Source organism: Rhinolophus hipposideros (genome assembly GCF_964194185.1).
Source record: "Rhinolophus hipposideros genome assembly, chromosome: 23".
NCBI classification, from domain to species: domain Eukaryota; kingdom Metazoa; phylum Chordata; class Mammalia; order Chiroptera; family Rhinolophidae; genus Rhinolophus; species Rhinolophus hipposideros.
The window spans coordinates 8,734,594-8,753,374 of NC_138069.1; the positions used below are offsets into that span (position 1 = coordinate 8,734,594).

An 18,781-nucleotide genomic window follows, 5' to 3' on the forward strand; every position below is an offset into this window, starting at 1 on the left:
TCTTTTTGGAATTAGAAACTTTTGTATGGCAATCAAGGTATTCTAACTAATGATTTAAAAAAAATGTATTAGAATAACTTATACTTTATAGTCATAAAATAGAATGTTCTATGAAGACAAGGATTTCTTTCTTTGCCGCTGTATCCCTAACAACTAATACTCAAAAAGTGCTTAAAATCTGTTGAATGAATATCAGTTTATTAAAATCTTGATTTTTTTTCAAGTGTTTACTTTTTGGAGAAATTGTCTTAATTTTATCACAAATTTAAGAAATAAAAGCTTCCAAGGTTAAGTAAAGTAACTTTTCTTTTCCTTTTCCTTTTTTTTCTAGACTACCTGACATAGGCCCTGAGTCAAGACGATTTTTATACACCTTCCCGGTGGTTCCAAAACGAGTCTCCATAGGACCACAAGCAAAGAAAGGAAATAGTCTGACTTTTTCTTCCTTAAATTGACTGTATAAGATACTTGACTTCCAGGAACAAAACACAGAGAAGTAATACAGTTTGACATCATTGGACATACACCCTGTTGAGGAGCGTTTGTGAAGCTTCCTGAGTGAAGATTTGGAAACTCGCTTGGCGCTCACGTATCCTTTGGACGACCAGCATGAGCGAATTCTGGCTCTGTTTCAACTGCTGTATTGCTGAGCAGCCTCAGCCTGTAAGTATGACGTAACTTCACATGCATACAGATTGGGTGGGGTGCTTATGAAACATACCACTGGTTCTCAGGTCGAGGGCAGTTCTAAGAGGTGTCACAGAGAGTAGTTCAGTGGAACTCAAAACATCTGGTTTGAAAAAAAAGAGAAAAAGAAATGAATGTTTTTTGAACAAATACTATATGTCAAGAACTGTGCTAGACCTTTGTACATGACAGAGAAGGTGGCGCTCTTCTACCAAGTAGGTGACTTCTGGAGGAACAGTGAAAGGAGAAGGCGATGGGGGTGGAAGATGGGACAGCCAGATCGCCCTCACATCCTATGTGATTTACCGTCTCATTTTCCTCACAGCATCTTCCCTTTGAGGAAGATACCATTATCTTTCAGTTTGAAATAGATTGTTTTTTGCCCAAAGTCACGTAAATAGTAAGTAGTCTTAGCTGACTTCTTTTTGATACATGCCTCACTTTTTTGTGCCTTCTAAACTATGCATATGTTGTTACCTCTACCAAAATCCTGCCCTCCAACTTCCAGTTTTCTGTTGTCTTTTTTGTTGTTGTTTTTTTTCTGTTTGTTGTCTTTTAAATACCTAGATCAAATGTCACATTTATAAAATATTCCCCAGCTAGCTCCTAACTGAGCTAATACCTCATCTGTATTCTCACCAAATCTTTAGTTCACTTTTCTGTTACAGCATGGAACTTCTCGCACAGTGAATAACTGTTCTACAGTCTCTTCCACTACATTTGTAATTCTTTAAAGGGCGCTAACCTGGGGCGGGGCCGGATGGCTCAGTTGGTTAGAGCGTGAGCTCTGAAAAACAGGGGTGCCGTTCGATTCCCACATGGGCCAGTGGGTTGCGCCCTCCACAACTAGACTGAAGACATTAGATTGAAGACAAAAAGCTGCTGCTGAGCTTCCAGAGGGGCGGCCAGATGGCTCAGTTGGTTGGAGCGTGCGGGCTCTCAACAAGGTTGCCGGTTCAATTCCCTCATGGGATTTTGGGCTGTACCCCCTGCAACTAAAGATTGAAAATGGCGGCTGGGCTTGGAGTCCATTTCTGAGATCTGTTCTTTTGGTACACGTGTACCTGTGCCACTACCCCGGGTTTTGTGGGTTTTTTTTGTTTTTTCCCCCCTGCTTTTTATTTATTTTTTTATTAGTTTCAGGTGCACAAGACAAAATAATACTTAGACGTTTATTATTTATATGCCTCACACTGTGTGGACCTCCCTCCCCACATCCACTATCCCTTTGACATGGCACCGAGCCATTACATTTCCACTGTCTCTATTTCTAATGCTGTACTCTGCTTCTTGTAAGTATATACATATATATATACTTATATATATATATACATATATATATATACATATATATATATACACACACATACACACACACACATATATATTGGCATTCATTATTGTTCAGCTTCAGGTGTACAGTGCAGTGATCAGGCATCTACATCATCCCTGAGGTGGTCTCCCAAATGGGACACGTGTCCATCGGATACCCTACAAAATCTTTACAACATTATTGATTATGTTCCCCAAATTAATTTTCAAAACCCTGTGGCCATCTTGTGGTTACTGATTGTTTTCTAATCCCCTCACCTTACCCCTTATCCCCACCCCCCCGCCCATATAGCAACCCTCAGTATTTCCTCTTTGTCTACAAAACTGTTTCTGATTAGTTCATTCACTTATTCTTTTTTTTTATTATTAAATTTATTGGGGTGACAATTGTTAGTAAATTTACATAGATTTCAGGTGTACAATTCTGTATTACATCATCTATAAATCCCATTGTGTGTTCACCACCCAGAGTCAGTTCTCCTTCCATCACCATATATTTGATCCCCCTTACCCTCATCACCCACCCCCCATCCCCTTACCCTCTGGTAACCACAAAATTATTGTCTGCATTCACTTATTCTTTTCTTTAGATTCCACATATAAGTGAGATCCCCGGGGTTTTTTATTTTTTTTAATTAAATTTATTGGGGTGACAATTGTTAGTAAATTTACATAGATTTCAGGTGTACAATTCTGTATTACATCGTCTATAAATCCCATTGTGTGTTCACCACCCAGAGTCAGTTCTCCTTCCTCCCCGGGGTTTTTTTTGTCTAGTAACAAATGTACTCATTATTTATTTATTTATTTACTTTTGATTAGTTTTAGGTGTACAAAGCAACATAATAGTTTGTATACCCCTCACAAAATGATAACCTCCCTCCCCCAAGCTACTACCCCTCTGACATCTTATATAACTGTTACAATACCATTGACTATCTTCCTTATGCTGTACTCCCACCTCCCGTGACTATATGTATGTATGTGTGTGTGTGTGTGTGTGTGTGTGTGTGTATATATATATATATATATATATATACATACACACATACACTTTTTTTCTTTCTTATAGTTGATATACTACCATACTGATGTATTTTAATTTTTTTGGGGGGGGTAATATTGGGGAACAACGTGTTTCTCCAGGGCCCATCAGCTCCAAGTCCAGTTACTGTCTTCAATCTTAGTTGCAGGGGGTTGCAGGGGGCGCAGCCCACCATCCCATGCGGGACTTGAACCGGCAACCTTGTTTTTTTTTTTTTTTTTTTTTTTTAAAGATTTTATTGGGGGAAAGGGAACAGGACTTTATTAGGGAACAGTGTGTACTTCCAAGATTTTTTTTTCCAAGTCAAGTTGTTGTCCTTTCAATCTTAGTTGTGGAGGGTGCCGTTCAGCTTCAAGTTGTTGTCCTTTCAGTCTTAGTTGTGGAGGGCGCAGCTCAGCTCCAGGTCCAGTTGCATTGCTCGTTGCAGGGGTCAGAGCCCACCATCCCTTTCGGGAGATGCGATCCAACCAATTGAGCCATCTGGGAGCTCAGCGGCAGCTCAGCTCAAGGTGCCCTGTTCAATCGTAGTTGCAGGGGGCGCTGCCCACCATCCCTTGCAGGACTTGAGGAATTGAACTGTCAACCTTGTGGTTGAGAGCCCTCGCTCCAACTAACTGAGCTATCTGGGAGGCATCTCAGCTCAAGGTGCGGTGTTCAATCTTAGCTGCAGAGGCCAGAGCCCACCATCCCTGTGGGACTCGAGGAATTGAACTGGCAACCTTGTGGTTGAGAGCCTACTGGCCCATGTGGGAATTGAACCGGCAGCCTTCAGAGTTAGGAGCATGAAGCTCTAACCACCTGAGCCACCGGGCCGGCCCCCGGCAACCTTGTTAAAGAGCTTGCGCACAACCAGCTGAGCCATCCGGCTGCCCCTCTAGCAATTTAGCAGCAGTTTGTTGCCTTCAATCTAGTTGTGTAGGGTGCAGCTCACTGGACCATGTGAGAATTGAACTGGCGACCCTGTTGTTCAGAGCTCTACCATACTGTTTTAATTGCTGCAGTTACGTAGTATATTTTGCTGTGTCATGGAAGAATTCTCTGTCATAGATCTTCTTTTTCAACTGTATTAAGCTGAAGTGTTGTTATATGGGTCCTTATTATGTTTTTCTTCATATCTTTGAGATATTTCATAATCATAATTCTATAAGTTTCCCCTCGTTTGCCGAAGGGGATTCCCACGTTTCCCCTCTCTTTGCCGAAGCACAAGGAGTTGGTTCTCTTATCTGGACGTTGAGAACATGGTAGACTTCTAGAGGCAAAACTCAAGCAAGTGTGTGGGCCCTCATAAGACTGGTCCCCCTGGAGTTTTTAACTAAAACTTGTCTACACCGATCTTCCGGCAATTCATCAGGTACTGTTTAGGTTTTACTCCACTGGTCCTAGACACTCTGGAGGTTTCTACTTACGTGTTTCTGCCCTGGGAAAGTATGATTTTCTGTATCTGCCCCTCTCTGTAATTCTGAGGACAGTGGTTCTCTCTATGATCCCAATTCTCTAATGGATCTAAGAAGAGTTGTTGGTTTTCACTGTGTTCAACTTTTTCTTGTATGGATGGGAGTGACATTGTCTAAGCTCTTACATGCCAGATTGCAAACCAGAAGTCATACTGCCATATTTTTAAAGATTGGTTTATTTATTGCTGGTATTTATAATGTACTCTGCTCCAATATGTGATATAAATGTACTCATCAATAGCTAAAACAGAGACATAGATTAGGAATTTAAATACCAGGAGCATACGGCCTTAGAATTATAAATATGATCCTTAATATGTTTTTCTTTATATCTTTTCTTTGAGATATTTCATAATCATAATTTTAATTCTATAAGTGTTTACTTCAAGATTGCATTAAATTTAGACTGTAATTGGGTGAGAATTGACATCTTTAAAATTCTGATCCCATTGAGAAACATGTTTAGAAATACATTTTCTGCTACAGAAAGGATATGCAAGTTGAGTGTTTTGTGCACATATCACATGTCAGTATTGTGTTACTGTTTGTGTGAAATATTCCAAAAGAATTCCATGGGCATCTGATTTCTTAATCGTTTGGACTTGCTCAGAAAAATGACACAAGCTCAACAGGACAATGTGGTTACTGCAGTGGGAGAACGTTTGTTGGCATCAGGAAAACATTTCAAGGACGCACTAATAATTTATATATGTTTACAGTCATCAAAACCATACCCTCGCAGTTCTGTTAGTATGAAGAGTGCCTTATTTGAAAACTGCTTGGTCATCTCTAAAGTTTTCTGAAGTGTTTATTGAAATTAAGTGCTGCATGCCATCTTTCCCACTCGTTCTTTACCACCCCTGCTCTCGCACATTCCATGTGTGAAAAAGGAGCAACCCAATATCGGGAAGAACATAGAATGCATTTTTCTGTGTAGTAGCGTAAGAATCATACTTTTTCTTCCTACTTCATTTTAATGCAGTACAATGCAGAGTATAATAGAGTTCCAGTTTTTTTGTGCCTTGGTAATCCACATCTTTTTAATTGACTGTAGTGTGAATGCTATAGTTGCTGTTGCTAGATACAGCTAAGGCTGTAAATGTAAAGTTGGGTGGTGTCTTGCAGCTTAATTTATAAAAATGAAAAGATTTGTAAGCTGTGTACAGGACTGTAGTGAATCTCGACCCACTTTCTGTTCATATTATATGCCTTCTCTATTTATTGTTTTGCCACATGGTACCGATAATTTATAATGCTATTTGTCAGGTGATGATAACTGCTTTGTGGAAAAAGAAAACAGGAAAAGAAGATAGAGAAGGAAAAAGGGTGGTATTGAGGGTGTACAGGGAAGGCTTCTCTGATGAAGTGACATTTAAGCAAGGATTTAAGGGAAGGGGGCACACAGGCACCTAGGGAAGAGCGTTTTATTTTAGTCAGAGGGACTAGAGTGTGCAGAGGTCCTGGAGTGCAAAGTTGTACTTGTATGTGTGAGAGGAACCTTAAGATAGAGTGGCCTGAGCCAAGGGGACAGTGGTCAGATGTGAGGTCAGAGAGGTAGCTAAGGGTCAGGTCGTGTATGACCTCCCGGGCCAGGAAAGAACTTTGGGTTTTATTCTTTGTGAAATGGAAGGGCAATCATTGAATGGTTTTGAGCAAAATCCCAAGTTGAAGAAAATAGCTTTTTTCCATGTGGTTTGAATGTAAGAGCCCACTGAGAGCTCGCACTGACTGACCATATGGCACATTCCAGGCCAGTGAGTGGCCTTGTCCCCTTCTGTGCGCTCGCCAGCAAGTCCTGCTCGGCATGTAGTGTGTTTGGTAGACAGGGGTTGCTATTCATCGTAGGTGTCCCGAAAAGCCTTGAGCCTTGAAGCCACTACTGTAGTCTGAGAGGCTGAACCGGCACTCCTCTGAAAGGTGGCTAGCTGAGGGCATTCTATGATCTTAGGGGAGTTATAGAAAATGGAAGTGTGCTCGCTCTGCTGTGTGGTCCATCTCTGTACGTACTGTGCTGTAATGGCCTCACATAGCACAGATTTTATTTAGAACTTCCATTTCCAGGAATCACATTCCATACACCCTAAATGAGGTGAGAAGATAGTAGAAATGGCATCTTTTTTCCTTTTTCCTGAAAATAAAGTGCACGCTCTTGATTTGTCTAATTTCACACAAAATCACATTTATAACCACAGTCATCTCAAAACACTTTTAACAGATTAATGTACTTAATAAAAATAGAAAATTATCCTTATCAGTTGAGAAATGAAAAATATTCCTACTTTTTAGAAAGGCATCACAGAGAACCAATTGAAATGTTTTACCTGTATTGCTAAACCTAGAAATTTCTGTTTTATACACTGGAACTGCCTGCCCTGCCTCAGGAGTGGCCACCGTATTTCCTCATAGACAGTGTGGTGCACGGTACTCCCATACATTTAATATCTTGTGGAGAAAGGTGGAACTTGTCTATAGGTGTTTGAAGACAAACTGGAAAGGCTCTTGGCATAAGGGTGGGATGGAAGGGTTTTAGCATTCCTGTCTTGTTGTTTTGTGCCCTTAGCCAGTCAGGAAGAGCTGGTAAGTTTGTGTCCATAGCATTGCTGATGAGTTCCAGTTGGGGAAGGGGATAAGAAAGTAGCAGAAAGTCATTTATTTTCAGACACTAGAATGCTTTTATAAGTTTGTAAATGTCAGGTAAAATACTTTAATGCTTTTCTTAAATTGATCTTTATTCAGTTTGGATTGGTATGTTATAACCGTGTTTCCCCAAAAATAAGACCTAGCCAGACCATAAGCTCTAATGCATCTTTTGGAGCAAAAAGTAATATAAGACCAGGTTTTATAGTATAGTAAAATAAGAATGGGTCTTATATTAATTTTTGTTCCAAAAGATGTATTAGAGCTGGTGGTTCCACTAGATCTTATTTTCGGGGAAACACGGTATATGTTACTCAAGAAATGGGGCATTGCTATGCCCCAGAGGCCTCCTCGTGTGCTTTTCAGTCGTACCCCTTCTCCAGCACCTGGGGGAGCCAGCAGCTCTCCCGGTTCTTACGGTAATCACCTCCTTCTGTTTCAGGGTTTTATCATCTATCAATGTATCCCTAAACAGGATGCCTTAGTTTGCCCATTTTAACTTTAAATGAATGGAGTTCTAATCAATGTAATATTTTGTGGTTTCTTCTTGAATTCAATATTAAGTATATAAGATTGTTCCAGGTATCTGAACTTCATTTTTCTTGAACATTTTGTTGTATAAAACTATACCATGATATATTTATCTATTAACAGTTCTTTTGAAAATCTGGGTTGCTGACATTATGGGACTATTAAGAACAATGTTCTTTGTGTCTGTGTGTGTATGTGTTGCCTAGTGAATACAAGGCCTGCGTTTCTTCAGGGTCTGTACCTAGGAGTGAAATTACTGGTGAAAGTCTAAGGACATTCACTTTACTATGCTGGAGCACATTGTTTTAAATGTGGTGCTACCAGTTTACATTCCCACCAGTGAGTGTCCCAACCATTGTTTCACATCCTCCTCAACGCGTAGTATTTTCAGACTTTGAGATTTTTATCAGTTTGGGAGGAAAATGTGGCATCCCTTTGAGGTTTAACCTTGCATTTTAATATAATGAAAGTGAAAAGTAACCTGACTTTTTGGATTGTGAGTCTTGAATTATGCACAAGTTAGAGATTTCTTGAAATAAAATTCCCCAATTCAAGTGCCACACTTTTGTTCACCTGCATATTCCATTCATATATTAATAATAGCATGAGATTAGTTTTTTCAGAGTACAGAGAAAGACACATTTAGATAAATTGTGTCAAATTAAGTTAGGGCATTATACTGGAGAAGTTTTCAACTTGCTGTTTCTAGTAACTGTTGTAGAAATAGATGCAGTCAGTAGCCACCAGACATTCATGTCAGCGTATACTAAATATAGTAGAACTTAATTTAAAAAAAAGATGAAAAACAAAAATAGAAAAATTTCCACTCAGATCCCAGCAGACCGTTTTGAGCACCCCTTGGGGGAATAGATCCCACATTGCAGACCATTGAATACAGAGGAAGCTCTGGAGTTCAAAAGCAAGATTATATTATCTTTATTGTGATTAAAATAATTATCACTAAAAGGAAAAGAAACCCAGGAAAAAATTTTTTTTGATGAACAGAAGGGAAAAAAAAAACCATTGTGGCTAAATAATTTAATATATATATACATATATATATATATATATATATATACATACACACATGTATATGTATATATATGTATATGTATAAAATAGGCTCCAATTAAATTTTTTTCACGTAGGATCCATATGATCCTTAAAATATATTATCTATCCTTATATTCATGAAGAAAATCTTCCTCATCGAGATCATGTTAATAGTCAGTGTGACTCCTAGGAACTGCCGCTTATGTGAATATAGAAACATTTCTTAAAAGGTCTATTGTTTGCAAGTCATGTGATCACATCTGGGAGATTATGTTTATTTAGAAAACAGTCTTTACAAGTTCTGTCATTTGTGTAAATGGCATGAAAGTCTGCATCTTTTCAAAATAAGGTGGTGAATTCTTAAAATGGCTAAAATAAAGGCACTTCTAAAACACCAACAGCATTAAGTTTTGTTTACTGATTCCTGGGTTTTATAAACCTAGAAACAGCAAGAATGAAGAGGATTAAGCCTTTATTTGCCTAGAGTTAGTGTGGATTGTGTTCTGATTCTCACGTGGCCTGGTGCATACAAATAGGAAAGAAAGTGATACTGTTAAAGAATTCCAATTTTATTACTTAAAAAAATCAGAAAGAGAAAAAAATCAGTACTGGACCTGTAAAGTCTAGGTAATAAACTATTTATTGTTGTAGAAGAATAAAATATTTATGCAAATTTTATGTAATCTGAGACTAAAGAGAAATTAGAATTTAAATAATTTCTGGGAACTTACGGTATAGTGGTATTTTAATAAGTATCTGGGACTGATATTTATGATGTCTATAGTATATTGAACTTTTTCAGAAACACTTCTTAAGAATCTGTTCATCTGTGATGTAGACACACGTTAAAAACCATTGTTTTTTATCCTTCTTTGCCTTAAACTCATACAATGGGTGGATGATATTACAGTTCAATTTTATTAGCAACCCTCATCTGCAAGACAAATTCTAAGATTGCACCTGTATCTCCTTTAAGTACCTTGTGCTATAAAGGTTGGGCTGCTTTCTTGTCACCTTTATACATAATAAATATTCTGATTTTTTTTTTTTTTTTTTACATAACCTATTTCAGGTGCTTATGCTCCATTTATTTTTGTAGATTGAACTTTTAGTTTCTTGAAAAACAATTTCTAATGCTTATCTTACATTTCTCCATTTTTGCAGTTGGGGCATTATTTGTTTTTATTTGTGATTTCTATTTTCATACAATTTTCAAAATTTTAGCTCCATTTTTGCAGTTGGGACATTATTTGTTTTTATTTGTGATTTATTTTCTATTTTCATACAATTTTCAAAATTTTAGCTCTGAAAGGCATCTAAGCAGACATCTGTCTAGTCAAATATATGTGTATACATACATATTTGGAAACTATATTAAGAAATTAACTAGTAAAATAAGTTAAAGTAATGAATTAATGGCAGAGCCTTTGCATTTTAAGACTGGTTTTCTTTTTCTTTTCCTTTTTTCCTTTGGGAACAGTGTGCACTTCCAGGACTTTTTCCAAGTCAAGTTGTCCTTTCAGTCTTAGTTGTGGAGGGCTCAACTCAACTCCAGGTCCAGTTGCCATTGTTAGTTGCAGGGGGTGCAGCCCACCATCCCTTGCGGGAGTCGAACCAGCAACCTTGTGGTTGAGAGCCCGCACTCCAACCAACTGAGCCATCTGGCACTGGCCCATGTGGGAATTGAACTGGCAGCCTTCAGCGTTAGGAGCACGGAGCTCCAATCACCTGAGCTACCTGGCTGGCCCCCAAGACTGGTTTTCTTTATACTATGTGTTTCGGTAAATTTTACCCAAAGGAAAACGAATACACCTATGGGATATGAAATTGAATCATGAGACTAATTTTGATAAGCTACAGTGAAATCAGCAGTATTAACATTTCAAAGGCTCTCCTTGCCACCTGTTGATTATTATCTGCTATTTTTATAGACCTTCTGAGCCCAAATGCTTTTCATATATATTAACTTAATGATATTCATGCCTTCCATTCTAATTCCCTGTTTTGCCTTTCCCCCCATCACTATTTATGTTGTGTGGTTTTGATTTTGGTTTTATTCTTGCAGTATCTCCCTGTGGAGAGGGTGGGTAATCCACAGATAGGTCTGCATGCCTCTGTTATGTACATATGCACATATTTAAAATTTATGAAGATACTGGGAACAGCATTAGCTGTCTGTGAGTCCTGCACATACAGTAAACAGAACCTCTAAGAGGCTGTTGTTAGATGCCATCTCCTTGCCTACTGTAAGAGCAGATAAAATTAATAAGAAACGTCAGACAGCTGTGCTTTCAGTAGAGTTTAGCTATGGGAAATTGATCTCATTTTTAGGAGTCCCAATGTTGTAAGGGTAGTTATGAAAAACCAAACAAGTTTTTCCCCCTTTTCATACGAGATCTGAATTTCTGTGGGCTTTAGAGTGATTCAGATATGGGTTTGAATTTCAGTGCCAGTACTTACTTACTGTTTGACCTTGAGCAGATTAATTAAACCTTTGCAAATAGGAAGAATGATAGGAAAAATAGAAATAATCCTACTTCATAGGATTCACTATATTAAAGTAAATAATAGATGAAGTATATTAAATACGATGATTTATGTAAAGTGCTTAGCTTAGTACCTGGCATACGGTAAATGCTCTTATTATGGATGGATGTTGAGCTGATAAATTACATTTTCCTCTCATTTTAAATAATGTTGGGTTTGTTTGTTTTTTTGCTTTGTTTTGTTTTGATCTTCATTGGTTATTATCAAGTACATTCTATTTGAAATGATAGACCCTTCAGAGCTTGAAGGGTTAGTCTGTCACCAGAGGTGGTTTGGTTTTCAGTTACCAGGAAGAGAGATCCAGTCATCTAATATAAGAGAGGACGTGGGACTGACTGAGCACACACACAACCTCCTGCCTCCAGAAGCCCCACTTTACCTGACATTAAAGGAGTTTAAGAAAACAAAAGGTATGAAAAGATATAAAACCCACAAAAAAAAGACAATGGGGCAAAGAGATAATCCTGGTGAGAGTTAATTAAAAAATGGATGGTAGAGAAGGAATTTGCTGAATGCAGCCACAACCTAATTGTCTAAAGAGGGGGATACTGACAAGAAAGCCAGCATTCTTTCACTGCCTTCCTTGCTCTTGGAATGCCTGCAACTAGGCTCGAATCCCTCAGACTGGCCTTCAGCAGATACATCTCTAGAGAAAGGACTGGATCTACCTGGTGAGACCTGCAGTTTTGGGCTCCCCAAGGGCAGTCAGCTCACCATCTCATCACATTTCATTGAGCCGACTATTCAGCATGCATGCATGTAAGCCTCATTTTGACAGTCCACGATCACCAGACATAAGAAAAGTTAAAAGAAATTAACTGAATAAAAGAACTCAGAGGAAATAGATGAAACAGGGAATGGGAAAGAATTGAAACAAAACAACATGAATATTCTTCATATGATTAAGATGCTGGACTCATTAAACAAGGACAATGGAAACAAATGGAACAAAGGAAAGGAGAGAGAGAAACAGTCAAGAAGACACAGTGTTTGGAAATGGTAAAATGGCTGAAACAGTGAAGTCTGGTAGAAGGGCTGGAAGATAAAGAAATCTTCTAGTCAGGCAGGGAAAGACAAATACCATGTGGTCTCACTTATATGTGGAATCTAAAGAACAAAATAAGTGAACAAAATAGAAACAGAAACTCATAAATACAGAAAACAAACTGATAGTTGCCAGAGGGGAGGGGGCTTGGGGAGTTGGGTGAAAAAGGTGAAGGGATTAAGAAATACAGATTGGTAGTTACAGAATAGTCCTGGGAATATAAAGTACAGCATAGAGATATAGTCAATAATGAGTGAATAATGTTGTAATAACTATGTATAGTGCCTAACTATGTATAGTGCCTGCACTTACTAAGTAAGTGTATAGACTTACCGGAGGTATCACTTCAATTATACAAATGTCTAACCACTATGCTGTACACCTGAAACTAATATAAAAGAATATTGAATGTCAACTACAACTGTAAAAATAATTTTTAAAAATCTTCCAGAAAGTAAAACAAAGAAATAGAGATACAGAAAGGAGAGGGGAAAAGTTAAGAAAATTAGATGACCAACCACAGGAGTTCAGCATCTATCTAATTAGAGTTCCACAAAAGGAAGAACAGAGGCATTGGAGAATAATAAAATATTAATGTTTCAAAATTTTTATCAAAGAACATTTTCCTGAACTAAAAACAAAACAAAAATCCACAGGAGTTTCTTATTAAAGGCTTGTTGAATTCAAACAAATGCATACAAGTTAGTGAAATCGCAGACTATATGCACAAGTCATTTAGCTATTTAACCAGTTGTACTGCAAGCTATTTGTGGATGGTGTTGGAACAGTTAATGTTTTATATTAAGTTAAGCAAACAGAGAGAAGCAATTCAACACCAAACATAGTAAAAGAAGGAAATTAATTATAGAATTCTACTAGGCTCAATTGAGAACAATACAAAAAGTTAGTGTAAACATTTGATTTTTCTTTCTCTATTTTACATAGTAAATGTTTGGGGGAATTATGACTTATTTTTGAACTACAAAGATGTTTATTTTAGAGTAACTGTCAATACAGTGGTGTGAGGCAAAGAACAGTGGACAAGGAAAGTCTGGGAGACCTGCCTTAGTAGCAGTGGGACCTTGGCAAGTAATATGACCTCCCATAGGACATTAGTTTCCTATTGCTCCCGTTGCAGATGGTCACAAGGTTAGTGGCTTAAAACAACACAGATTAATTACCTTACAATACTAGAGGTCAGAAGTCCAATATAGGCCTTACTGTACTAAAGTAAATGTAGGCCATGGTATGACATCAGGTTTTCTCTGTGCAGTATGCAGGGTGTTCATCCCTTACCGAAGGCAGCTGGCGTGTGCGTACATGTGTGTGTGTGTACATATGTGTGTGTGCGTACACAGAAGTGACAGAAACAATCTCAGGTGGCCCCGCGGTGTCAGGTGTACCAGCTTTAACACCCAAAAGCATTGAAAACTGTATCATTAGTTATTAGTTTTTTTAAAACCTATTTTCAGATTAGTTTTTTTAAATCCTATTTTGTACTTCAGTTTTCATTCTTGTAATATGTGACTTAAACCAGGTATTAATTTTGAAGTAGAAGGAGAAAAAGAAACACCCTGTGTTTGCTTCAGGTTTCTTACTGAGAGGAGAACAGCTAGTTTCTTCAGTTTTGCTTTTAGCAGTTTTGCCCTTGAAAAGGTAACTGTAAACTTGCTTAGCTATTCCTTTTAAAAACAAATTTTGGGGTCTCCTGCAAACTTCTCATCTGTCACCAGCTGCAAAATTTATACCAACTGGGAAAAGGTGAGTTACCTACTAAACACTAAAGGGTAAAATATAGACAGCTCTGCACTTAGAATTAAATTTTATTTTTTTAATTTTTCAATTACAGTTGACATTCAATATTATATTAGTTTCAGGTGTACAGCGTAGTGAATAGACATTTTTATAGCTTACCATGTGAAAGAATTGAATTTTAAATACATTACCAGCAACTCACCTATTTGTGAATATCGCCAGCCTGCAGTATCTTACCTTTCTGTGCTTAGTAACTCCCTGCTTGTGACTCTAGTTTGGTGGTGTGATTTCTCTGTGGGGATCTGTGGTGCCGCGCTCATCTTATATAGAAATGGCGCCTTACATGAATCCTCTTACTTGGGGCCACAGGTGGCATTCCAGTGAGTGCACCAAGATCTGGAGTGACCATTACTGTTCCCGGAGTGGAAGGTAGGGTACAAGTAGGTATACTAAAAAGATGTACTGGTTTTTGAAGTTTTGACCTAAATATGTGAATTTAGAATCCAAAGTGGGCTATTCAGTTATTGAAGAGCAGATTTTTATTCGGTCTCTACAGTATCTAATTCCTTGTTTCTCTTTCACGTGTCCCTTAACCTATGAATCAGATTTTTTTGGTTATGATCTTAGAAACCAGACCTCTCAGGTGCTTTTATTGCCCATATGACTATCTGGGATGGCTGGATCTGGATTTTTAAACATCTGTAACCAGAACCAGGGACACTGTTAAGACTCTCCTCTCATCTTTTTCTTGATTCTTTGCTTTGCTTTCTGACTAGAGGTGGGTGTTTTTTCCTTCGTAGGAAACATGGTCGCCCTCAGCTCTAGATTCATTGTGAGTTTAACCATGAGGAAGAAAGTGCTGCTCCGTGCTTTAGTCCTTCCCAGGGAGGAAGGACTGAAACCCAGGTTGAGTCACGTGCATACCCCTGTGATGGGGGCTGGGGACCACTAGGGTTGGCAGCCTATCAAAATCATGTGGTTGGGTTTGGGAAGAGGTGATTTCCTCAAAGGAAAGGAAGGAGGCTGCTGTTTTCAGAACAAAGAATACAGAAAGAAATGGCGTATATCCAGTATGAAGATTTATGCCAGTTTATACGGAAGGATAAATCTCACTTGGTCAGTTTGAGTGTCTATTAATACTCTGGTAAAAATGTTATAAAGCTGCCTCAAATTCTTTAAGAAAATAAAAAATGTATTACTTGTTGTAGGTCTGGAATACCCTACGCTACCGTTTAAACTATTAAAGAACAACAACAAAAAAAAAAAACAGAAAAGTTAACCCAAATCAGTAAAACAAAAACTAAAGGATATTTGAATTGCACAAACAACTCTTTATCTTTTGGTGAATGATAGTTTTGAATGTCAAGAACTTGAATCTCTTTACCAAATACTGAAATAAACTTTGAGGCTATTTCACACCCCAATGATTGAATAACCGAAATGAAAAAAGCAAAAGAAGGCTGAAGACCTCTAATACTAGTGTATGCCTTCCTCAGGGTTCCCCTGAAGCTAGGGTCCACCAGCCCTTAGCCCCTGTTTTGGCTTTTGTGCAATATGAAGTAAATTTGGTATGAAAGAGAACAAGCAAATGGTAGAGGTTTCCTGTAGTATCTTACAGAGTTTGTCAATATGGTTCCTCTCCCCCCAAAATTATAAGGGCTGTATCATTTTAAGCACTAGATCGGAACTCATTGGATGCATGTTGATTAATTAATCGATAATAAAAGCCTCTAATGAATCATTTATTTTTGTATGTTTTAGTCATTGTAATGCCTTTTTCCCAAGGTTACTTTTTTATATCTAATGATTTTTTGAAACCTCTTCTTGCTCTATTTTAATATGTTTTGCTTACTATTTGTAATTCTAAAATGTTATAAAGTTGTTATAATTTATAATAGGTTTATATAATAGCTTTAAATGTTAAAATTTGTATATTATCTTCAAAGTTGGTCTGACTCAGCAGTAAAGGAGTTCATGGACACAGATGGGAGACAGTTGATTTAGTAGCTCAAATGATTACTGATACCTGTAAATAGATATATAACGTCTGTATAATCATCCTGGTATGCTTAGGATTTATCAAGTCATCATTGGAATAAAACCATGACTCACACTTAAGGTACATTGTAGAAAACTTGGTTAGGGCCCAGAGGAAAGGAATAAAAATGATGAGAACTAGATCATAAGAGAGAATGATGGAGCCTAAGTTTACTTCACTGTCTCTAGTCTGTGAGGTAGGAATAGGCTCTTCTCCCTTGCCACCCGTCACCAGTTTTGTTGAGATACAATTGACTAGAACATTGTTTAATTTCAGGTGTACAACATAATGATTTGACATATGTATATATTGCAAAACGATCACCACAGTAAGTTTAGTTAACATCCATCACTTCACATAGTTACATTCTCCTTTGTGATGAGAACTTTTAAGATTTACTCTCTTAGCTTTTAAATATACAATACTGTATTGTTACCCTGGTCACAACGCAGCACTTACGTTCCTGTAACTTCATCTTCTAACTAGAGGGTGGTGCATTTTGACCACCATCACCCTCTGTTTCTATGGGCTCAGATTTTTTCGATTCTACACATAAGTGAGATCATAGGTGTTTGTCTTTTTCTTTGTAACTTAATTCACTTAGCATAATGCCATCCATATTCATCCACATTGTCATGAATGGCAGGATTTCCCTCTTTTCTTAAAATGGCTGAATAATATTCCTTTTTAATGGCTGACTAATATTCCATTATATATGGCACATTTTTGTTATCGGTTTATCTATCGATGGACATTTAGGTTGTTTCCATATCTTGGCTGTTGTAAAAGTGCCGCAGTAGACATGCGGGTGAATATCTCTTTGAGACAGCAATTTAATTTCCTTCAGATAAATACCCAGGAGTGGAATTGCTGAATCATGTGGTAGTTCTATTTTTAATTTTTTGAGGAACCTCCATACTGTTTTCCATAGTGGCTGCACCATTTTACATTCCCACCTACAGTGCACGAGCGTTCACTTTCTCCACATCCTTGACAATATTTGCTACCCCTTTTTGATGAAGGGCATTCTGACAGGTGTGAGGTAATATCTCACTGTGGTTTTAATTTGCATTTCCCTGAAAATAATCAGTGATGGTGAGCACCTTTTCATGTACCTGTTGGTCATTTATGTGCTTCTTTGGTAAACTGTCTATTCACTTCCTCTATACATTTTATAATTGGATTGTTTGTTTGTTTGTTTGCCATTGAGTTGTATGAGTTCTTAATATATTTTGGATATCAACCCCTTATCAGATATATGATTTGCAAATATTTTCTCCGATTCCATAGGTTGCCTTTTCATTTTGTTGATAATTTGCTGTGCTGTGCAAAAGTTTTTCAATTTCATGTCATCCCACTTACTGATTTTTGCTTTTGTTACCTTTGCTTTTGGTGTCAAATACACAAAAAATTATTGCCAAGATTGACATCAAGGAGCTTACCGCCTTTGTTTTCTTCTAAGAGTTTCATGGTGTCAGGTCTTACATTCATTTCTTTAATCTATTTTGAATTGATTTTGGGATATGTTATAAGATAGTTTCATTCTTTTGTATGTGGTTGTCTAGTTTTCCCAAAACTGTTTACTGAAGAGACTATCCTTTCCCCATTGTATATTCTTGGCTCCTTTGTCATAAATTAATTGAGCAAACATATGCATGGGAGTATTTCTGTGCTATTTTGTTCCATTGATTTATGTGTCTATTTTTATGTCAATACCACATTGTTTTGCTTACTGTAGCTTTGAGATAGTGTGAAATCAGGAAGTGTGATGCTTCCAGCTTGGTTCTTCTTTCTCATGATTGTTTTGGCTATTTGGGGTCTTTTGTGATTCCATAGAAACTTTATGATTGTTGATTGTTTACTTCTGAAAAAAAATTACTGGAATTTTGAGAAGGCTTGCATAGAATCTGTAGATTGCTTTGCTTTGGGTAGTATGGACATTTTAACAATATTATTCCAATCCATGAACAAGTTGATACCTTTCCATTTATGTTTGTGTTCTTCAGTTTTATACTTCAATTTCAGTTCATTTATTCTAACATTTTTTGTGATGGAGTCTTTATAGTTTTATGTGTATAAGATCTTGTGAAATGCAAATAGTTTTCCCTTTTCCATTGGACACTTTGTATTTTTCTTGCCTAATTGCCTGGCTAGGACTTCAGTAATGCGTTGAATGAAAGTGGTGAGAGTGGGCATCCTAGTCTTGTTCCTGATGGCAGAGGAAAAGCTTTCAACTTCCCACTATTGAGCATGTTTCCCGTGGTTTTGTCACTTATGGCCTTTGTTATGTTGAGGTGAGGTCCCTCTGTACCCAGTTTGTTGAGCATTTTTGTCATGAATGGATGTTGAATTTTGTCAAAGATTTTTCTTCACTTGAATTGATCATATGATTTTTTTGTCCTTCATTTTGTTATGTGTGATATACCACATTTTGTGATTTGTAAATGTTGAACCATTGTTACATCCCTGTATGCGCCTTTTAATGTATTGTTGAATTCAGTTTCCTAGTATTTTGTTGAAAATTTTTGCACCTATGTTTAACAGGGTTCTTGGCCTCTAATATTCTTTTCTTGTGGGGTCCTTGTCTGCTTTTGGTATCAGGATAATGTTGTAAAATTGAGTTTGGGAGTGTTCTCTTTTAGTTTTTTGGAGAGTTT

At 37.5% G+C, this 18,781-nt stretch overlaps 1 protein-coding gene across 6 annotated transcripts in view; it reads left to right on the forward strand.

Moving 5' to 3' along the window:
* CDC42SE2 (CDC42 small effector 2) overlaps nucleotides 1-18,781 on the forward strand; it is a 102,269-nt gene that overhangs the window by 67,137 nt on the left and 16,351 nt on the right. For all 6 annotated transcript variants that reach the window (XM_081035458.1, XM_081035461.1, XM_081035456.1 and 3 more), the window contains exon 3: nucleotides 332-663. In XM_081035458.1, coding sequence (XP_080891584.1) covers nucleotides 610-663 — 54 coding nt within the window. In that variant the 5' untranslated portion in view covers nucleotides 332-609. The remainder of the gene's footprint in view (nucleotides 1-331; nucleotides 664-18,781) is intronic.